This window comes from Euprymna scolopes, chromosome 19 (assembly GCF_053919585.1).
Source record: "Euprymna scolopes isolate OS-2025 chromosome 19, ASM5391958v1, whole genome shotgun sequence".
NCBI lineage: Eukaryota > Metazoa > Mollusca > Cephalopoda > Sepiida > Sepiolidae > Euprymna > Euprymna scolopes.
In genome coordinates this window covers 82,150,550-82,173,404 of record NC_136500.1, presented here as the reverse complement: position 1 = coordinate 82,173,404, position 22,855 = coordinate 82,150,550, and the positions used below count along the sequence as shown (strand labels likewise).

General features: G+C 32.7%; 1 protein-coding gene across 1 annotated transcript in view; it reads left to right on the top strand.

Annotated features, from left to right (window-relative positions):
• The window catches only part of LOC145239790 (uncharacterized), a 193,168-nt gene extending 175,306 nt beyond the window's left edge, over positions 1 to 17,862 (top strand). The window contains exons 6-9 of the mRNA XM_080103289.1: positions 1,056 to 1,263; positions 6,032 to 6,117; positions 13,185 to 13,334; positions 17,487 to 17,862. Of these exons, the coding sequence (XP_079959415.1) occupies positions 1,056 to 1,263; positions 6,032 to 6,117; positions 13,185 to 13,334; positions 17,487 to 17,669 (627 nt within the window). The 3' untranslated portion in view covers positions 17,670 to 17,862. The remainder of the gene's footprint in view (positions 1 to 1,055; positions 1,264 to 6,031; positions 6,118 to 13,184; positions 13,335 to 17,486) is intronic.
• The last annotated feature ends 4,993 nt before the right edge of the window (positions 17,863 to 22,855 follow it).

Genomic DNA, 22,855 nt, shown 5'->3' with positions numbered 1-22,855 from the left:
TCGCCAAACTTTCACAAGAAACACTCGTCTAGCTGTAAACACTATCAATAATTCCCCCCACTCTTTATCTGTGCCTAAACCTAAACGTAGATTCCATGAACAAAGCTTCTTTCTTAGAACTGCACGCCTGTGGAATTGTCTTCCGTTTTCCTGCTTTCCGGCTGACTACAATATGGTTGTGTTCAAGTCTAAAGTAAATAAGTTCTTGATGAGCCGTTCCATATAAGTTATCAAATTTACCAAATTTTCATTACTAATGATTACTATATTGTCCAATTTCTACTGTACACTCTTTAACCCTTATCCTTGAGTGGTCTCTGGGCCTTGATAATGTGGTGATGCCTATGAAAAAAAAAAAAAGGTTAAAGCCATTGTTGTAATAGAAAGATGTAGTAATTTCAAGCAACAACAACAAAAAAAAAAAAATGTCAGCATAAATTCAGTCAGGATTAGCATAGTGTAGTGGCTTTTTGAGCTCCAATCTTTGATCCCTCCTCGCCAAACTTTCACAAAAAAAAACACTTGTCTAGCTGAAACCACTATCAATAATTTCCCCCCACTCTTTGTCTGTGCCTAAACCTAAATGTAGATTCCATGAACAAAACTTCTTTCTTAAAACTGCACGCTCATGGAACTCTTTTCCGTTTGCCTGCTTTCCACCTGACTACAATTTGGTCATCTTCAAGTCCAACGTAAACAAGTTCTTGATGAGCCGTCCCCTTAAGTAATCCAATTTACCAAAATTCCACTACTAACGATTACTACGATATTGTCCCATCGACTACTGTACACTCATTAACCCTTATCCTCGAGTGGCTTCCGGGCCTTGATAAGTGGTGATTCCGATGTTTAAAAAAAAGAAAAAGAAAAGAAAAGAAAAAAAAGACAAACAGCTGTCACTGAAGAATTCAAAGAAATTATATATATTTTATAAAGCGATTCTGGCATCTGATTGGCTTGTTCCACAGTTATAAATGTAATCGTCCAAGTCTTTGTAGTCGTACTGTCTTATAATGTTAAAAATATTACGTCATTCTCTCTCTCTTTTCTTTCAGCTCTCAGCTGGTCACTCGAGAGTCCCCGTGGTTGACCACGACAAAAAAATTATCGGAATTCTCTTGATCAAAAATCTCATCATCCTCGATCCTGATGATGCGACTCCTGTGAAAGGTCTCATAAATGGAACAGCTTTCCGACAGGTGCCGCACATTCCGATTGATATGCCTCTCTTCACACTTCTGAACCTTTTCCAGACTGGTAAAAGTGAGTCTCAATTTTTCACTGTTCTATGAATGATCACGTTATCTGCATGCGGTTATAATTTCCTCCAGAGGATGACTGAAGATAGTCGAAAGCTCATAAAATAAAAATAAACATAGTTTAGAAGTATGGCATGGTTTGCTTGAAGCATTGTTAACGGATAAAAGGTATTTTTCAAGGCTTACAATGCACGAATGTACAGTCGTTATGGGCAGATAAATGAATGAATAATAAATAAATAATTCAATAAATTTTTTTTTTATTTATTTTTATTTATTTATTTATCTGATTTTTTTTTTTTTTAACTGTGGATAGTATTTATTCCATAGGTCCTTTCTGATCAGAAAATTTACAGATAAGTAAAAATAGAATTACTTTCCTTGAACATATAACGGAATTAGTTAAACTCTGAGCGTTTGGATTTAAAATCTAAACAAAACAGCTGCTTTACAATTGACAGCCTAGAGAATGGATATGTTTCTCCACTGAAGATGGGTTATACACCCGAAAGGACCTATGGAAAAAATACCATCCATAGTTGAAAAATTAAACAAATTTAGATAAATAAATAAATAAAAATATATATAAATAAAAAAAAAAAAAATTATTGAATTATTTATTAATTCATTCATTTATTTATTTATCTGCCCATAACGACTGTACATTCCTGCATTGTAGGCCTTCAAAAATACCTTTTAAACATGGTTTAATTTAATGGCTTTCAAAAAAATGTTATTTGTACTATTTGCAATCTTTATCTTCTATTATTATACAGGCTTAGTAGTAAACAACATGTCAGCAACCTATCATATTCAGGGCTTTACATTGCGAGTGAAACAGTCGCATTTGCGAGTGATTTTTCAAAGGGGCGACTAGAAATAATAAAATGCTTATCTTTTGGCGATTGCAATTCTTTCACTGACAATCTTCCAAAGCCCACTACTGAGTGAAAAATATCTTTTCAACTTTTTTTTTTTTAATAAAACGAACAAAGTTAAATTATTTAAACAATAAAAGTTTAATAGAACAATATACTCCTTTTTTGACGAAGGCTGTTTAAAAAACATCTGAAGAAAACAGAATGTGTATACCTTCAAGTATCAACATAAAATGTGTTGCATATTTAGAATTACACTTATTTAAAAATATACAGAAAAAATTTTATGATGTACATACTCGTCACAGAACGAAGATGTCATATTCTAAAAATCATGTGGGTTTGGCTAGTAAACGAAAATATTTAGTTGTCAAAGGTCAACTAAAGATAAATTTACCCATAGATCCCTGATATTACTGTACAGGCTTAATATACTACATAACATCTCACTAACATCTTATATTACTATATAGGCTTATTCATATTATTTGGATTCTTCAGACCACTGTTCTCATCTTCAATGTTATTTTCACGATATTTCGGTCAATGCAACCTCCGACTGTGTGCATCAATACAACATGGCTCAAGTGGTGTGCCATCCGTTAGCATCCTCTGCGACCATCTAAAATCAAAGATCTGTAAGAATGTTGAGAGATTCGTCACTTTGTACAATTTTGAGTGCTTAACAAAGCAGAACAAAGATTCATTCGCATGGAAACTAAAACGATCCGCTGGTTGTGTAGAATGCTGCTCAACCATGTCTGATATGACGATATCCAAAGGTGCAATTGTCCTGATTGAGGGTAAGATAAGGGATTGGTAGCTCAGATGGTTTGAACATGTGTTGACGGCTAGCGACAACACTGTTACAAAACTTGCATTTGCATTAGAAGTCGCCAGGAAGCCACCAAGCGGAAGGCTGACGATAAGATGGGCGCACACTCCATAAAACTGTCCCTCACCCGGAAAACTGATATATTGCAAAACTCTGAATTGATGTCTTATACATATGGTTTCATCATCATCTCTCTCTCCCTCAAGGTATTCATGAATTCATTGTTGCTCATCAGGTATTCATGAATTCATTGTTGCTCATCATTTTTAATGTTGCTCAGGTATTCAGATTGTCAACATATGCTTCTTGCTGTTGTCCTCTACTTCTACCTATGATCTTTCTTGTCCGGCTAATCTGTTCTATTCCGCTTTTTCTGTAAACATGACCCATGAATCTCATGTGTCTTTTTCGTACTGTTCTTATTAGAGACCTTTCTGTGTTTGCCATTTCTAATGACTGTTGGTTTGTTTTCTTTCCTGCCCAGGATATTTTCAAAATTCTCAGGAACCAAGAGTTGAGTTGCCTCTAGTCTCTTCCTCGTAATGTTGGTGATTGTCCAGCACTCACAACCGTATAAAAGAACAGACCATACATACGTTCAGAGTATTCTGGATTTGGTGTCTATTTTAATGTTTCTGTTGGTCATAATTGATGACAATCTCTTGAAGGCGACTTTGTATTTCAGTAGGGCACCTTCCATCATATAGTTTACAGTTCATTAAATTCAGTTATACATATTTGAAGTTTTAAGAGTGTTCTGTCCCAATGTGTCACTTGGAGGTGGGGCACTTAGGTATATGGTAATAGAGGGTAACGTAAAGATTCAAGAGCACCTTCGCTCTCTTTCCCGGAGAATTTTATACATTTCAACTATATTAGATGAAATGAAAGTGAGGAGACAGTGAAATTAAAGAAGTAATATGGTGTTATGAGCATTGTGAAATAGTACATGATAGTGATTGTTCGCCAATTCTAAGTAACGTCAGCTTTTCTTGCTAGTTAAAAATAATTTTGTTTGATTTTTCCAGTGTCAATAATAACACACTCTGCATCTTGTACTACATATTTATATACATACAAGTGATTAATCTGGGTCCTTTCACCTTGCCATCCCCGGCGCAAAGGCCAGGATGGGTTTGTTGAGTTCCTTTCATTCAGTTCAGCAGACTCTGTTGAAGTCTGAAATTCTTGGCTGTTTGTCTCCTTATTTTAAGGAATTTCCAACTTCGCACTGGCTTATTACTTTCATATATAGGTGTTATTTTTTGGAGCTTGGAAAGATTTCAGTTGGCTAAAAATTCTTTGCTTTAACACCTTCATGTTAAAATTTGTTAGCTTTGGAGATTGAGAAGGAAAGTGAATTCCAATAAAATGCAGAAGGAAAATGTGTAAGCATCATTCGTCATATTTGTAATTCAATCATCACAAATATGACAAATGACGTCGCAGTTTTCAAGCTGGGAGAAACACTGATTTTTCAAATCAGTCTCTCTGTGGGTGCTGTGTGAATGAGACACTAGCAATAATGTAAAAAACTTATAATCAAAAACGAATGTTACTGAGATGTCTGTCTGTGTGCGTCGCTCTTTTTGTTAAGTTGGAAAGTTAAGTTTAAAAAGTAGATAATTAAATAGATAATATTAGTCTCTCTTTCTTTAAATAAAATCCTTGAAGAAAACTCTGCAAACGTCTTCTTGTGTCTTTCCTGCATGAAAAGAGCTTCATTTGTTTTAAACAGACGAGACACTCAAAGGCGACTCATGAAACGCAATGAAAAGAAACGGTGGCATCAGACAAGATGATAAAAAACCCATGTATAAACATCCCCGCACATGCATACATAAAGACCTTGTTTTTTTATTGAAGATGTTCCGCCTTGACAGAATACGGAATCAACCTTGCAATCTAGTGGGATGATCTCTTTCTCCCTACAACCCCTTCCTCACAAAAGAGACACTGCTAGCATTTCTCTACTCTATCGTTATTTTCATGATTGACTCTATTGTTATTTTTATGGATGGTGTCTCGACTGAGCTCCAATTTTTAGTTTTCCTCTGTAAGATCTTCACAGCAAAAACTGGTCTAACTAAAGAACTTTCCTTTCTTCCTCCATATACCTAAAACCAAATAAAACTTCCATTAAACAAAGTTTCTTTACAAGGAGTTACAATCTGTGGTGCATAATACCATGGGGCTGCTTTCCAGCTGGCTACAACATAGTTATTTTCAAATCCAATTGTTAACAAATTCTTGAGTCGCCATTGGCCTTGGTAATTGTTAAATTTTAAAAAGTGTCTAACCATTTTGAACCCGTCCTAGGACAAGTATTTCTGCTAGTAAATATTGATTATGTCTAGGTGCATACTAATGATGGGATGATTCCAATATTTTCCCAGATTCCAATACAATTACTAATTCTGATTTTTTTTTTTTTTTTTTTTCAAATTTTAAGTACCCTATTAAAGAGTTTTTTTTTGTATGTGTGTGGGAGGGATTATTGTAAAAGTCTGTAATGTATCCATATATTTTCTTAAAAGTAAAAAAAATACGCTGATGGCAGGGGGAGGAGTATATTACACAAATAGATCTTTATTTCCTCATAATTGATTAAAAATAATGATTTGATAAATTCAATTGTGACATTTTCAGCTATGTTTTTTCATTTGTGCCATTTTTCACATTTATCCACTCATTCTTTTACCTTTGTCATTTTTACATGTGCCATTTCTTCCAGTTCCATTTTTACCTAAAGTCGTCATGATTCAGACTTTAGTTTTACTGGTACTTTAAAAAGCAATAAATATTTATTATTTTATCATTAATACTAACAATGGAAAATGAAGTTTAACAAAATAAAAGTATCGTTTTGAGCATTGGAAATTAGGCACAAATTTTTCAGAATTTTATACCCCCCCCCCCCAAGAGTTCTGATTTTTCTGTTTCTGATACCGCTTAATCATCTCAATATTGGTGCATACTTATGCATGAATATATTTGCGTTTACCCACATGCAAAGTAACTTAATATAAAACTTTTCGTTCACTCTTTTCTTTTGATAGGTCATCTGTGTGTCGTCACAAATGAAAAAATGTCTTCGCATAATGCAGAGGATTGTGAACTTTTAGAAAATGAATCCAAAGAAAAGGTAAGAAAAAAATTTGAATAAAAGACAAACACAAAAATCCAAGGCAATATTTCGTAAGGGTATAAATTCTGAGTAAACACTATATTTTTTTTTTTTTTTTTGGTTTCTCTTTCAAAAATAATCAAAATGTAAAAAGAATAAGAATAACCCGTTTCTTCTGCGTTTGATACAATTTTCTTTCATTGTATGGGTGTCGAAAGTTTAAGATCTGGACATTAATTTAAGCGTCGAAAGTTTAAGATCATTGCATTAATTTGGAGATCAGTATCTAATCCCATCTAAGTCACTCACATATGAAGTATGTCACCAAATAAATTCTTCTAGGTGCTGGTGAATAAGATTTCCTATTCGTATTTCATTTTCTACAGGTTCACTCATAATATATGTCTGTTCAATCAACACTTTAGCAATGAACATACAATTTCAAACTAAAACTTTACAGACTAAAAGAACTAATTTCAAACTTGAGCGTGATAGACCGATGAAACTGCAATTTTAAACTAAAACCTTACAGAGCAAAGAAAATACAATTTTAATCTGAAATCTGTTAGACCAATGAGAATGTAATTTAATACTGAAACGTGACAGACCAATGAAAATTTTAATTCGAACTTTGTGTTCATTCAATCTGCCTATTTAGTCATAATTATGCTATTTTTAATTTAACTCAGTGTTTATTTATTTATTTATTTTTATTTTTGTAGAAAAATGATTTTTTTACACCTCATTTTAAAATGACTCTTAACATTAATTGTATGCCTGAATAATGTATATGACATTTGCAGTAAGACTATCAAAATAAATTTTAAAATTTTACCAATTTGCATATTATGATGGCGGTCATCTTGAATTTATAATGAGGTTGGCCATTTGTAATTTTCTCATGTCATTTTCTGAATTGATAGTGTATATTTGTGCTGTTTTATATTGCAAATAAAACCAGTTTTGCATGTAGCATCATCTTCTATAAGAGATGATAGATGCTTTGTAAGCTCCACACTAAAGAGTTAAATATGACAAGACATTGTAAACTTAAGCATGACAGGCCAATGAAATAATTCAGATATTAGACCAACATTAATTTAAATTCTTAGTACTATAGAAGAACCTGGAAAAGCAAAATAAGATAGATCCATCCAATCTGTGAATTTGATGATGAAAATGTTAGTTTAAACTAAAGTGATTGATCAACTCGTTGCCTTTTATAGAGATGTAAATACACATCTAAAAAAAAACTAATGATTGAAAATACAAAAAGCTTGAAGAATAAAACCTATAAAATAACTGGATACAACATCGAATACTATTCCCAAAACAACCGGATTCGGCATTAAATAACCCACAAAGAGTTGATATGCCGTAAAACAAAACAACGAACCAACCAACACATCTAAAAAGTTTTACTTTAAGTGATCATTTACTATTATATAAAAGTCACTTTGTGTGTGTGAGAGTTCTTTCCTTATAGGTTCCAAAACGGCTGAACCTACCTTTTGCAAATTTCACACAAAGCTAATTTATATGTCTGGCAGTGTTCTTAGATAGATTTTTGTACAGAAATTCATCCAATAAGTATTGAAAATCGAAAAAATCTGATCCTAAAAATAGTCTTTCTTTTTTTTAGATAAAATATTTTTTTACATGGGCCGGTTTTAGGTTGAACCGGCAAGGGGAGATAATAAAATCTCAACAAATAATTTCTTCTTAGAAAAAAACAGATTTGTTGACATCATGAAACATAGCTCAGTGGTAGCGCATTCGACTACAGATCGAATGATCCCGTGTTCAAGCCCGGGTGTACCTCACTATTTTAATTTTAATTTTTTCTTAATAATGAATTAAATTTACGATAAAAGAAAAGATACCATATAAAATTGCTGCAAATCATTTCTTCGTTTGCATATTTTAAAACTAAATATTAATCAAAAGTGACTTTTCCAGGGCATTCATCGTCAAGCCCAAATATCAGCTGACGTGATATTGTAAACAGACAGAATTTGATGAATGACATTATCATTGTTATTTTTTATATTTTTCTTTTTTTTTTTACGAATTAGTCCACTGGGCAAATTATTCCTCATAATATATAATCTATAATATAAATCTCACCTGTCTGTTTAAATGTATGTATGTATGTATGTATATGTACCTAAAACTTTTGACAGATTGGTATTGTTTTAAGCTCGACCTTTCAGACGACAAATATCGAAAAATTGGCTAAAACATTAATTTCTTCACCCTCAACTGGGCACCTTTCTACAGGGAGGAGTCTCTTTTTTCATTGATATTTTTTAAAGTCATCCCCTCTTTTCAATTGACCAGCCTTAATTTAAACTTACGTCACTTCCGGTTTAGCAATGGGTGCAACAGCAAAGATGTCGAGGGGTTTTTTTTTTTCACATTCTTTTTCTCCTTCGCGGTGCAGGTTCAAGCCTGCCTACTGCCACTTCTTTTTTTGCTCAACACACACCTCCAAACACCCCGGCAACGCCGAGCACCCAGGCTAGTATTCAATAAAGGATTCTATAATAATACATACACAATCTGCATAAATTACAGTATCATGTATAAGCATATTGCACGACTGAACAATGCCGGGCGTCCAGCTAGTAAGAAAATAAAGGCTGATAAAGAGTAAGTTCTGTTATGTTCCCTGCTGCTATAACTGTATGAAGTTAATCTCCTATCAAATAAGATTAATATATTGAGACAAAAACTGAAGTCCTGTGACATTTATCTGTCTCTATGGTAAGCTGTTCATCATGTAATGAGGAAGAAAACTTTCTTATCTCTATGGTGACGTCATTGGAAAAGTTAGGTTTCTGATGCTGGTCATGAGCATCATTTAGTAACCCAAGAACTCTTGTCTGTTTTTTAAACATGGCCTTGCCATTGAATTCTCCTCTTCTACACATATCTCCCCATTTAAGCCTATCTTTAAGAGTCACATTACATATCCATCATATCACTCTTATATCATTTCTATGTGCATGCGTGCATGATCCACAGAGACTGTTTCACTGTTCAGTGTAGCTAGACCAACAACTGGCTGAAGCTGAGATCAAAGCTCGACAGTCTAGACAACAGTCAGCGCATCTAATTCTTAAGCTATTGGACTGCTACTAAGTAGGTGCGTGAAACTACAATGATCAACATTGTCTAAACGCGATGCCATAAACAAAAAACGATAAAAATTTTATGCTTCACATTTCTCTCTATATGTGCACATAAAAAAAAATTGGTTAAGTTATCTTGTCAGATTTTTCAAGTCAAAACCATATGACATTTAAGCTGATAAATCAAATTTTGTTTCTGATTAGCCAATTTTTATTGTTTTATTGTGTTATCAGCAATATAACAACATATTGAGTTATAACTTCTTTTTCATTACTTGGTCCGATTAATTATTTTTAAATAATTACCTATCTATAATTTATAATTAACTAATACAAGGAAAATAACTCAGAACTGATTAGTGCAAGGGAAGTAAGTTCAACTTCTGTAATACTTATTCACTTATATTTGTAGGTTGAAACTTACAAAACCTTTCTAAGTAGCTAGCAGTTTTCGGTTGTTTCATTTTTGCTTATATGAAGCAGAGGTATTTCTACAATTTCTGCTTCATATAATAAAAGTCACGTCTGTATACACGTTATATAATCTTCCACACCAATTTACAAAAATCAGACCATTTATTCGTTAAAGATGAAATGAAAAAAAAAAATAAAATAAAATAAAAAAAAAAGCGTAACTGAAAATTAATCGATGTCACTAAGATAAAAAAAAATGACTTTACTCATTTTAAAATGAATTGTTCTAAAATCGAATTCTGTTGGGGTTTTTTTTTTTCAATTTTAATAGTTAAAAAAATACATTCTGCATTCTTTTTGTAAACTCAGTATGTTATTATATTGTCGATAACAATACAACAATAAATAAAAATTGGCTAATCAGAAATAAAATTTGATTTATCAGCTTAATTCTGTAATTAAAGGGAGATAACTCCTATTTTCTGTAAGACGAAGAAAGCCATAAAAACTTTCAGCATCGTTCTGCTAGCTTTTAATATTATTGTTATTTGATAATATTGCTGCTCAGCATCAGTTTTACACGCTGGCATGTGTTAGACAGCTTTTATAAATTGACTTTTACTGACTATGGCCAGGTCTTTATTTACCCTTTCTGTGTTTTCCTTGGCTTGACCCTATTACCTCAACTGTTCTACGTTTAGTAATTCAAGAACTCTCATCCATTTTTGTAATGTGGCCATATTATAATTGATGTCACCAATTCTGTATAGCTTTCTAGTTAATCTTCCTCTGAGGTCATCAGATCTAAGCCAGTCTTTAAAACTCACATTACACATCCATTATATCATTCTCATATTATTTTTCTCCATGAAATGCATGTCCTCAACCCTCATTGGTCAGTTTTCATTTTCATGCATCAGCATACACATCTTGGTTGACAATGGCAACACTCTGCTGGTTAGTAATGACAAAAGTTCCTTCCACTCAACTCTTGCAATCACACTAGAACCTGCTCCTCCCCTGTGCTCTAATGGTATCACCAAGGTCAGAAAATATTTGAACAACCTCAATAGTCTCGCCATTCAAATATATTTTCTCCACATCTGAGTTCTCGTTCCTCTCCATTGTCTTTCACTTCTTGCACACAAACTGGTTATCATCTCTCAATCTATGTGTAATTCCACTGCATTTCTTGTGTACCCAATGCTTACAAGTAAAAACATTGAGTTGCTTCTAATCTCCCTTTCCACCAAACTGAGAAAAGGAATTTTCATCTTCGGAGGAACTTTTCAACATTACAACCAATGATTATCACTTTAGTCTTGCTAACATTCACTCTCGGACGTTTTTATTTCTCCTAACATTCCTGCAAGTCTCTGACAAACAAGTAGGTTTTCCATTATTTCACAGGCAAATACTAACTCATCAGCATCACAACCTGTAAAATGTTTATAAACTCAAGTGCAAAATAAGACTCAGTATGATTTTTTGCAAAAGAACACATGGACAAACATTGATTCAATTGGAGAATACGTTTATTTTGAGGAAAATAACAAATGAATCACAAACCGCAAAATGAAAACAATAAATTCCAATAATAAATTTTAACTAGTAGTGTTTTGGGAGCGGGGGAGGGGGGGACAGGTGTACAAGAAAAACAAATAGGTACTACCATTTCTGGCAACACTTCAAAGGCCGTAAATGACTAAGATCTCTGATTCTCTCCTCTGATCTTCAGCACATGGCGCAATAGGGAAAGATGTGGCCGGTTTATTTTAATGCATCTAAAACCAAGCTTCTATCTTTCTATCATTAGCGCTCTGGCCCCTGTCTGGCATCAATTTAAATAAATGGCTCTTTTCTTAGGGAGGCTCCATGTTTTGACAAGCTTCTGAGTCTGACCTTTACTGCTGATCTGAAATGGAATATGTACATCAAATCCATTGCCAAGGTCACTGGAAAAATGATGGTATCATTCTACCGCCCTAGTTGAGATCTAACTGCTGATGCAATTCTCTACCTGTATAAGAGCCAAGTACGTCCTAGGATGAAATGCTGTTGTCACATCTGGGCAGGATCTGCTAGAAGCAGTTTATCCTGCCTTAACAGAGTTCAAAATAACTTTGTAGCCTAGTAGGGGAGGCCCTTTTCTCTTCCTTGCAACCTCTTTCTCACAGAAGAGATGTTGCGAGCATTTCTCTACTCTATTATTATTATTTTGATGGCGAGCACTCATCTAAGCTCCAATCTGTGCCCCCCCCTTACCAAACTTTCACTAAAAACACTCATCTAGCTGAAACTGTTATCAATAATTTCACCACTCTTTATCTGTGTCTGAATCTAAATGTAGATTCCATGAACAAAGCTTCTTTCTTAAGATTCTACGACAGGGGAATTCTGTTCTGTTTGCTTCCTTTCCAACTGACTACAATATGGTTGTCTTCAAGTTCAATGTAAACAAATTCTTGATGAACTGTCTCCTTAAGTAATCCAATTTACCAAATTTCCACTACTAACGATTACTATAATGTTGTCCCATTGATTACTGTACACTTTTAACCCTTATCCTCGAGTGGCCTCCAGACCTTGATAAGTGTTGACTTATTTGTACAAAGAAAGAAAGAAAATACAGAATCCTGATGTACTCATACTTTAACAATAAAGCTGTCATTAAACGTGTTGTTAATTCTAACACAACTTTGATCATTTCTGTACGTTCTTTGAATGCCCTTTGCCCTTATTTCATGCAAAGAAAGTTTATTGGTTAACAGGCAAATATTACAGAATCTCTTTCAGACAACTTGTATGAAACTCGCTGAGCAATGCTTCTATTGTCATTTAATCTAGCATATAAAGTTATTTGGATGGATTTTCAAAATCAGACCCAAACAGCATTTAAGCTGATGAATGAAACTTTGATTCTGACAAACCTGTTTTCATTTTCAATTTATGTACTGTGTTATTAACATGTTTAACTACAATGTATGTGAATCTGTAAAATATTTGGTTTGACCCAGACGACTGCTAATAGGAAATTTTTAAATAATTACCTAAAAATAAAAATCAGCATCATCTCAAAGTAAAGAATATGATAGAAGTTATCCACTTTAAATTTTAAAATGTGCATACAAATAAAAAATAAAATAACTTCACAAACAACACTAGGGATGTAGAACTAATGTCTATTGAAGTATGTGTATCTATATTATATTTCTCTTACTCTGTCTGTCCGTTCCACTTTTTTTTCAGAAACTATTGGACCGATCTGGTTGAAATCTTATATGGACCTTTATGATAAAGTGCATTGAATTAAGTATTATGGTATCTGTTAGATACAGTTAGGACTTAATAGTGATTAGTATTTAACATAAAAATGAGCACAAATTTAACCATATTCAGCCATCAATTTGGTATAAAACATTCATTCTGAGTCAATGGGCTATAACTTTTCCTCATTTTTAATTGGCCAAAAATGTATGCAAACTACATTTTTTTTTTTTTTTTTTAATTTTATTGTTTCATTTTTCATTGCAACAGTTGGTTGGGATAATTACATTGGAAGATGTTATCGAGGAACTAATCCAAGAAGAGATTGTTGATGAAACGGATATCTTTGTTGACATCCAAAAGAAAATCCAAGTGGCAAGAGCAAAGGTCTCTCGGCAACTTAGCACCAAAGAAATAAAAGTAAGTATTTCAAAATCCACAATGATAAATTGGCACTTGTATAGTTTAATCAAGACATTAAAAAAAGAAAATATCAAAAAAAAGGTTATATTGTACGTATCTCTTTTGAACTGAAGATCTCTGAATAAAAATTGCGCTTAATTTGATCGAGTAGTTTTTTTTTTTTTTTTTTTTTTTTTTAACAACGGAAAAACACTTTATAACGTTGAAGGTAGACATCTTTGAATTTTTTAAATTTTTGTTTGGATTTTTAGAACATGCCACGGGGAGATAGCTTAGTGCTGACACTCCCTCCCCATCTTTAATACTAGCTTTTCTTCCTAAAAATCGAACCTTTTGCTCGGTATCATAAATTGTTTTTTCGCTGTAAAAAAAAAAAAAAAAAAAAAAAAAAATCTTGATGAAATTAAGTGAAATTTTTTTTCGGAGAACTTCATTAACGGATACGTACAATTTAAACTTTTTTTTCAATATTTTCATTTTTTAATGTCTTGAATAAACTTTACAAGTACTGATAAATTTTCTTATAAAGTATCTCTGGGATTGATAGTTTTATTAATAAAATGTAAATTAAAATATTTATGTGGGTATTTATGAAGGCTGATAGCAATACAGAAAAACTGGAATGGTACATTTTAAGATACAGACTTCCTGGCCTAAAATGCACCAAACATTGATTTCATTGGTTCATTGGTTTTCTCTTAATAGTTGCGTAATGACTACATTTTGTATTAATGTTATCAACTTTGTTTACAATTCTTCTACAACTATCGTCGTATTTTCATTGTTACATAAAAAAAAAAAAAAGGTTGCCGCATCTTTAAAAATTTCATCCTTTTTATTTTTTAAGGTTTAAGGGCTAATTTTAAAAAACCTTACCATAACATTTACTTTTTTAAAATAAAAAAAAATAAAAAAATTGCCGCAGCTTTATTTTTAAATGTTTTCATCTAATACAAATATCGTTTGTTCATTAGTTTTTTAGCATCATAAATTATGATATGAAAACAGAAACGATTCTCTTAATAGTCGTGTAAAGACTACATTTTGTATTATTAATGTTATTAATTTTGTTACATCAGAAAAAAATCGTCACAGCTTTCTTTTTTTTTTATGTTTTGATTTAATAAAAAAAATATTGCGTCCTAAATTATGAGATGAAAATAATGAACAGATCTTTTAATAAACGAGAGTTGTCTCCCTCTACACAGTGACAAACTGTAAAACAGCACCAATTATGACGTCCCCCCCTCCTTGGAACCATCTCGATTCCACTTCCCTGTTACAGACTGACTTAACTAACTCATTACGTGTATTACCAAGCTACTTCGGCCCTGTAGGTGTGGCATTAGAATACGCTGACTGCCCCCCTGCAGAGGGTAAAAGTCCTGAATATGACCTTAAACTATATCCAGTGGTGAGGCCCCAGCTTGTGCGCTTTGGGGAGTGTGGAGCAACCCTTTAATTACCATTGCTCCCAGATCTACTCTGACCTGGAGTGGTAGTACCTGTTAGGGTCCCAACAATGGGTTAAATAGAAACCGACGTGAAAACAACAAATATATTCTATTAAAAAAATTTTTCTTCAAAATCTTTGGATTCGGCATTAAATAACCCGAAAAGGGTTGATATGCCATAAAACAAAAACAACCAACCAACCAAGCTACTTCGTCACGTCATTAACTCCTTAAGATCACCTGATGCCATCACTAAAATCATCTCCATTGTATATGTTCTAACATTCACATTCCTGTGAACTATTGAATATAAATATTTTTATTCGTCTTTTAAAATTGGAGCCCTATTTCTATTGTTTTATTTTCTTGGCATTGTGTGTGCGTGTTAACTGTATGTTCCAAATTCATTATGCCCCACAGGCAACGCATGACACCAAAACGAACATATTATATAACCATTTTTTGTGCTTGTACAAAATGTCTTTTGCTACGTCTGAATAACTTGGAGCTGCCTTTCATCAAATGTGCATAATATATACACTCGCTCATACATTAAAATGATGAACACTCGTAAAATATAAATAGAACCTTTATTTACAAATTCAGCTTTCATAGACGAGTGTTATATATTTCTCAAGGTTGATAGTTGCCATGTTTGCGGGGAGTGAGATGGTGATGGTAGTGATAACAGAGCAAAATCACTCTTCGGTGTCGTCTGTTTGTCTGCCCTTGTTTTCCCAGTCTTTATAATGACCTATTACATCAAATAGACATTCTCGGTCAATTCTGTTCTTTTATTTGTATTGCATTTTTACAATTTTCAATTCTTTGGAATGTAAACATTTTTTTTGTTTGCAATTGGAATTTAGGACGATCATGGTTGCTTACATCTGAGTCCATCCAAATCAAAAGCAAAATCAGGAATTGCGTGTTTTAATCACTGGGACATTCTGTTAAACAACTGTTGGGAATTCAACACACACACACACACACACATATATATATATATATATATATATATATATATATGTCGTCTCCTCATGAAATACATTCTAGAATATGCCTTAATAATTTTGTGAAAAAACTATGAAAAAAACTTTCATTTAAATTATGGCTTGGTCTAACAAGCATAAACGTATTGCAGCAAATTTGAAAAATAACTCAAGTGACCTAACTGTATTATATTTCTTTTACTCTGTCTGTTCCACTTTTTCTCAGAAACTACTGGTCTGATCTGGTTGAAATTCTGTATAGACTTTTGTGATGATAAGGTGCAGTGAACTAAGTATTATGGTATCCGTTCGATGCACAGCGAGGGATTAATAAGGATTAATACCTCAATACTACATTTATTCTAGAAGATTTTTCAGAAACTACTGGACTGATCTGGCTGACATTTTGTCTGGGCCTTTGTTACAAGGTCTAGTTAACTAAGTATTATAGTATCCATTTAATGCACAGTGAGGAATTAGTAGGGATTAGTATTTAATGCAAAACAATGAGCACAAATTTAACCATATTCATCCATCAATTTGGTATAAAGCACTCATTCTAAGTCAACTATTCTGTGTAAAACACTGTCTATAAAATCTAGTGCCATACACATGGTGATCTCCCTTGTTTGTTGTCTCTCTTTGTACTAAGATGACAAGACTTTTGCCCGTTTTACTAAGTTTCTATCTATATTTCTCTCACTTTGTGTTGTCTTATCTTTTATTCTTTTTCTCTCTCTCTCTCTCTCTCTTCCTCTTTATTAACAGTTAAATGTAATGTATTAAAGAAAGGAAAGAAAAAAAATTGGAATAGTCCATTATAAACAAACAGGAATATCACCATAGCCCATGATACTATTTTCATATTTATGCAGAATATTGGACAGTCCTATTTTTTTTTATTTTTATTTTTATTTTTTTTAGATAGGATTTTCCAAGTTAAATTCAAATTTTACAGTATCTTTTGTTTATTAAATTGTTAGGTAAAAGTACAAAATATATGGGGGAAAAATACCTCTCCTCATGTTAAGAATTGGTTTCTAAATGATAACGTCATTTCAACACTATCCCTATTCTGCATAAGTACCTACTATTTAACCTGTAGTTTGGGAAAGATAATGAGCAGAAAGAGACTAATTTTGTATTTTTTTTTTCTATTATTCTTGTATTAACTGGTTTTGTATACTCACTTTTTCCTGATTCAGCCAATTTAACCCAATCTTAATGGGTGGTCCAATGAGCACTGACCTGCAGATGTATGTGTGTTGAGAGCGGGGAGTTATCCAATCATGTTCAAATATCTGCCTTTCTCATAATATTTTTCAATACTTTATTTATACTTGAGATTTTGGAGCATACAATCAATAGGTATCACCAGAATATTATCAGACTTCTGCACATCATGGCCTGTTAAATTGTCTCCCTTTGTATTAAGATTAAGTTTTGTTCTTTGTGTTGAGTTCTTAGTGATCTCCCTTGCTTGCTGTTGTAGCTTATTAACTGGAAAACAAGGATGGAGGTTATGATAAATGGTTGTGTGTCTATGATTGTAGTTATGGGAAGAGTAAATTTATATGGCCGGCAGATCATTTTTTTTTTTTAAGTATACTACAATTGTCACCATTTTCTTTTTTTATTATTATGGTATGTAAAAAAAACAAAACTTTTATTCATTATATTTTTTATTTCTTTCTTACCCATAGCCTTTGGCCATCTCAACTGAACCAGTTGAATCTGGCTTTGAAGCTGGAGCAGCAGTAACGGCGGCAGCAGCAGCATCACCAATGCCCCTGGACAAAGTTTCTCGGTTTCAAGAAGCTGACAGTACAATGGATGATAATACCAGTGATATATCCGACACAAAACCTCTCATTGATATCACGTGATAAATGCAGCCATTCTTAAGCTTTTTTTTTTTTTTTAAATCTCACAAATACAAATGTTTCTGGCAGAAAGAGATCTTTTAAACAAAATATTTTATTTTTGTTTTATCAAATTATCTTGTTTTAATAATCATTAAATTATAATAAGATGAAAAAAAAAAAAAACGAAAAAGAAAAAAAGATCTGTAAAAAAAAATCAAAATGGTGATTAAAAAACAATCTTTTATGGTGTTTTATATTTTAAAAACGTGATTTAATTAAAGAAAGATTTAGTAAAATAGAAAATATCCATTTCATTATGGCCACTATATCTGAAACTGGAAATTGTAAACCGGTGTTAATAAAAAAAATCACCAATTATATTAAAATATAACTTGAAGTTTTTGGAGGATGGAGGGGGGGGGGTAATTTGATTTAAACAATTTATTTAATTATCAATAATTAATAAAATCAAACTCTATTTTTATAATTGGAAAATGTTTTCTTAAATTTCAAAATATTTTTTTAATAAATATTCAAATCAACTTTTTTTTTAAATATACTATTAAAATGTTTTTTAAAGTTCTGAATTTTTTTAGATGAGAGCAGATTGCTTATATTACTTGCATTGATCGGACTATTTCTTTCATCTTGCACATCTTGTTCTCATCTTGAGTGTTATTACTAGGGTTGTGACAGCAGAATATTTTTTTCATTGTTTTGACTCTTGAGTATATATCCATTAATATCTCATATGTTTTATATAGACTGATGTGGTTCTCAGTTGATTAACTGTGTTCAATTGCATCAGATATATGCTCGAGAGTCAAAAAAATGAAAAGAATATGCTGTTGTCACAGCCTTAGTTATTACAATCAAGATGAGAAAATATCTGATTTATACAAGTAATATAAAATGTTTTTATTTTTCTCATTTTGAAAACATTTTTTAAATTGTTTCATCATTAATGAAATATAATAATATTACAAAGTAACAAACAATTAACAAATAAATCCAAGCCGTGTTTTATAAATGATTAAAATAAAAATTCGACCAAAAGCTTTTATTTTATTTACACCAGTTCAGAATTTTTGATTTCAGATACTTCCGTCATGATGAAGTGGATACTTTCTATTTTATTAAAGATTTAATCAAATACCTTTTTTTACAAATTTAAAAGTATATGATTAACTTTGAAAATGTTTTTTATTTTTTTATGAATATATAACATTTTTTATTCAATTTTTTTACATTGTATCCCTACATTTTTTTTACATTGTATCCCTACATTTTTTTTACATTGTATCCCTACATTTTTTTTACATTGTATCCCTGCATTTTTTTTACATTGTATCCCTACATTTTTTTTACATTGTATCCCTACATTTTTTTTACATTGTATCCCTACATTTTTTTTACATTGTATCCCTACATTTTTTTACATTGTATCCCTGCATTTTTTTTACATTGTATCCCTGCATTTTTTTTTTTACATTGTATCCCTGCATTTTTTTTTTTACATTGTATCCCTGCATTTTTTTTACATTGTATCCCTGCATTTTTTTTACATTGTATCCCTGCATTTTTTTTTTTACATTGTATCCCTACATTTTTTTTTACATTGTATCCCCGCATTTTTTTTTACATTGTATCCCCGCATTTTTTTTTTACATTGTATCCCCGCATTTTTTTTTACATTGTATCCCTGCATTTTTTTTACATTGTATCCCTGCATTTTTTTTACATTGTATCCCTACAATTTTTTTACATTGTATCCCTACATATTTTTTTACATTGTATCCCTGCATTTTTTTTACATTGTATCCCTATATTTCTTTTTTTACATTGTATCCCTACATTTGTTTTTTTACATTGTATCCCTACATTTCTTTTTTTACATTGTATCCCTACATTTCTTTTTTTACATTGTATCCCTACATTTTTTTAAAATCATATTGCTTCTTTATCATTTTAATTAAGATAAAAATCTATGCACTATAGCTTTATTTTTTTTCCCCCATTTTCACCTCAAACAAGGCACAGTGCTACTTTGATGTAACAAGCTACTATCGGGAACATAAGTTGCAAGGATACTATGTAGAGAGATGAGCAGCAAGATGTCTGTTCACATTACACTTGAATTTCTGGTTGTCAGTATAGTTGGGAAAACATGAACCCGGAAGGGAGTTCGAGAGTCTAGCAGTTCTGGGAAAGAAACTATTATAGTAGAAGGCTTTCTTATATCTAAGGATCTCTAATGTGTAGGAGTGGGATTTTGCTGTTTGTCAGATTTGTTGGGGGTATTTACATCAAGTGGGTACAAGGGCTTGTAATTTGACCATTAAAATACTTGTAGAGGGATGCAACATTTTGTCGATGGGACAGAGGTTGAAGCTTAGATAACAGTTCAGGACCTACCAGTGTTGTATAGTTGGGGACATTTTTAAGGATGATGCTAAGTTCATATTGGGCCAATACATATAATGGATATGATGATGAGAGGGAGACATTTATGCATATTACAGTTCTAGGGATGCTTGGGACGTCATATATATATACAGAGGGTGATAGATGCACAGTTCTTATATTTCTTGTAATACATATAGACAGGAGGAGGAGAAGGAGGAGAGATACATATAGAGAGGAGGAGGAGAGATACATATTCTTGGAAGGGTTGCGCAATGTTCATAATAAGATGTTTATCACATTACCTTTTGGTTGTTGATGACACATGACAACAGTTTTACAAAACACAAAGATGATACTTTATTCATTAGACCAGTCGAATGCTGATGACGTCAGAAATTCAAATTTTGGATCTACATAGTTTAATCTTCTACCCTTCGCTTCCAAAGGGTCAGCTGACCACTGACTGCCAACTGACTGACTCTCAACTCTCTAACTGACTAGCAGACTCAACTCTGACCTGAAATTCGAACCCATAGAACTATATGAAGAATCGTCCTTTGTCTATGACGTCAGAAGTTTGTTTCCCAAACGTGACTAATTCCCGTGACTATGCACACGTTTTTCCAAAACATATTTCTGCAAACAAAGAATCCTCTCTTAACCTATTTTTTAACCTATTTTTTAACCTAACCTATTTTTTAACAATGTATTTTTAATTTGTATTGTTCATTCTTTTTAGCTGACATTTTTTTATATTCAGTTTTATAAAAGAATGAACAATCAATTGTTTTTACAATATAAACAATATCAAACTATTTCTAATAGAATTTAACAATAAACCTTTTTAACATCCCAATTTCTAACATTCTATTTGCTTACAAGGTTCGAGTCGCGGCTTTTCCTAATCTCATTTTCACCTATCTAATGTTCTTATTTACATGGAAAGGGGCAGCCCTTTTTCCTGTAACACCAGGTTGGCAACTCTCTTTTGAACCCTGTCCAGGAGCGAGAGACTAGATGCTCCATCCCAAATGTGACAACAATACTCCATACATGGGCGAATGGTGGCCTTGTAGAGGTACAGGATACTTTCAGGCGTAAGTAACTTTCTAGCCTGGTAGAGAGAGCCCACCTTCCTCGTAGCGGCCCTGGCAATGCTCTCAATATATCTGTTCCAACTCATGTTCCCTGTGAATGTTAAGCCGAGGAGTTTGAAAGAAGTACTTTCAGGTAATGTTTCTTTAGCCAAAGCTATTGGTGGTTGAAAAGGTTTCTTGTAATAATTGAAGAAACCAAGCTTAGTCTTGGCAGCATTGATTCCATTTTTGTCCCCATTCCACTACAGGTAGGAAATCTTCATCTAGTGTTTCTGCCATTTCCTTAGATATGTGTTCATTTGTTTTTCTCCTTGTGCCTGTTATAGAGCATGGTGTCATCAGCAAACATACCCATCTCAAAGACAATTTTATCAGAGACGTCATTTATGAATATCGGGAAAAATAAAAGTCCAAGAATAGACCCCCTGAGATACATCCGCATTTATATCATATTGTTTAAATATACAACCATCGAGGCCACCTGGAGTTTTCTCTTATTTAAGGATTTAATTATGTTAAGTATTCGTCCAGTGATACCATATAATCTGATTTTCCTGAGAAGACCATTGTGCTATACCCTGTGAAAACCTTAGATATATCTAGGGCTACCACTCTACCCTCCCCTGCCTTGTCCAGTGAATGGTATATATGTTCAGAGATTAGTTAGGATATCTGCTGTTGAACGGGTTTGCCTAAATCCATATTGTTGGTCAGTCAGAAGTTTAGCAGCTGTAAGGTGGCGGACTAGAGCTTGATTAATTATGGACTCAAATACTTTGGCAAAAAGCGGGAGGAGGCTAATGGGGCAGTTCTTTCACCAGAATTCTTGTAAACTGGTACCACAGAAGCAGTTTTCTAGCAGTTAGGAAAGCAAGATTCGTTAAGGCATTTGTTGTAAAGTTTGTAAAGGACTGGAGCAACCTCAGTGGAGCATTTTTAATAGCACAGCCGGAATGAGATTGGGTCCACATGCTTTTGAGGTTTCTAGGTTTTTTTATATCATGCACCTGAGAAGGGTTAATTTTCAGATCATCCAGTGTGGTGTCTATCCGCAAAGGAAACTTAGGGAGAAAGTGGTTTGCTGGGTCCAATGTGGAGTTTGAGGCAAACTGACTAGCTAGCATGTTAGCCTTCTCAGTTGCCGTGCAAAAAACCTCATGATTGTTGGATAGTGAGGGAATTGTTGATTGCCTATTATTTACTACACTGTTGTAGATTTTCCAGAAATCACAGGTTCCTAATTTCTGTGCTTTTGATACATTTTCTGGTGGTTTCAATATATTCTCTCATAACTGTCGCTATTTCTTTCTTTCTATTCTCATCTTTGTTATTATTCTCACAATATTTCAGCTGATGTAACCTCCAAGGTGCATCTTGTCAAACCCTGAGATCTATATGGAATTGCTAACTGACCACTTTATTTAATCCATGGGGGTAGATTATTCTTATTCCATCAGTCATATACCAATATAAGCCTTAAATTCAATAGAATTGTTAACAGTAATAATCACCTAATAATAAATATCTAAGTAGAAATAATAAAATTTTTTTAAAAATTCACATTTCTTTTAATTTGCAAGTTACAACTAAAACCTCATTTCTAAACATTTCAGTGAACCATACATGCCGTATAATTTGATTAATAAAATTCATTATGTCTATCTGTCTCCATTTTTTTTTTTTTTTTTTTTTTTCAAAGTGCAT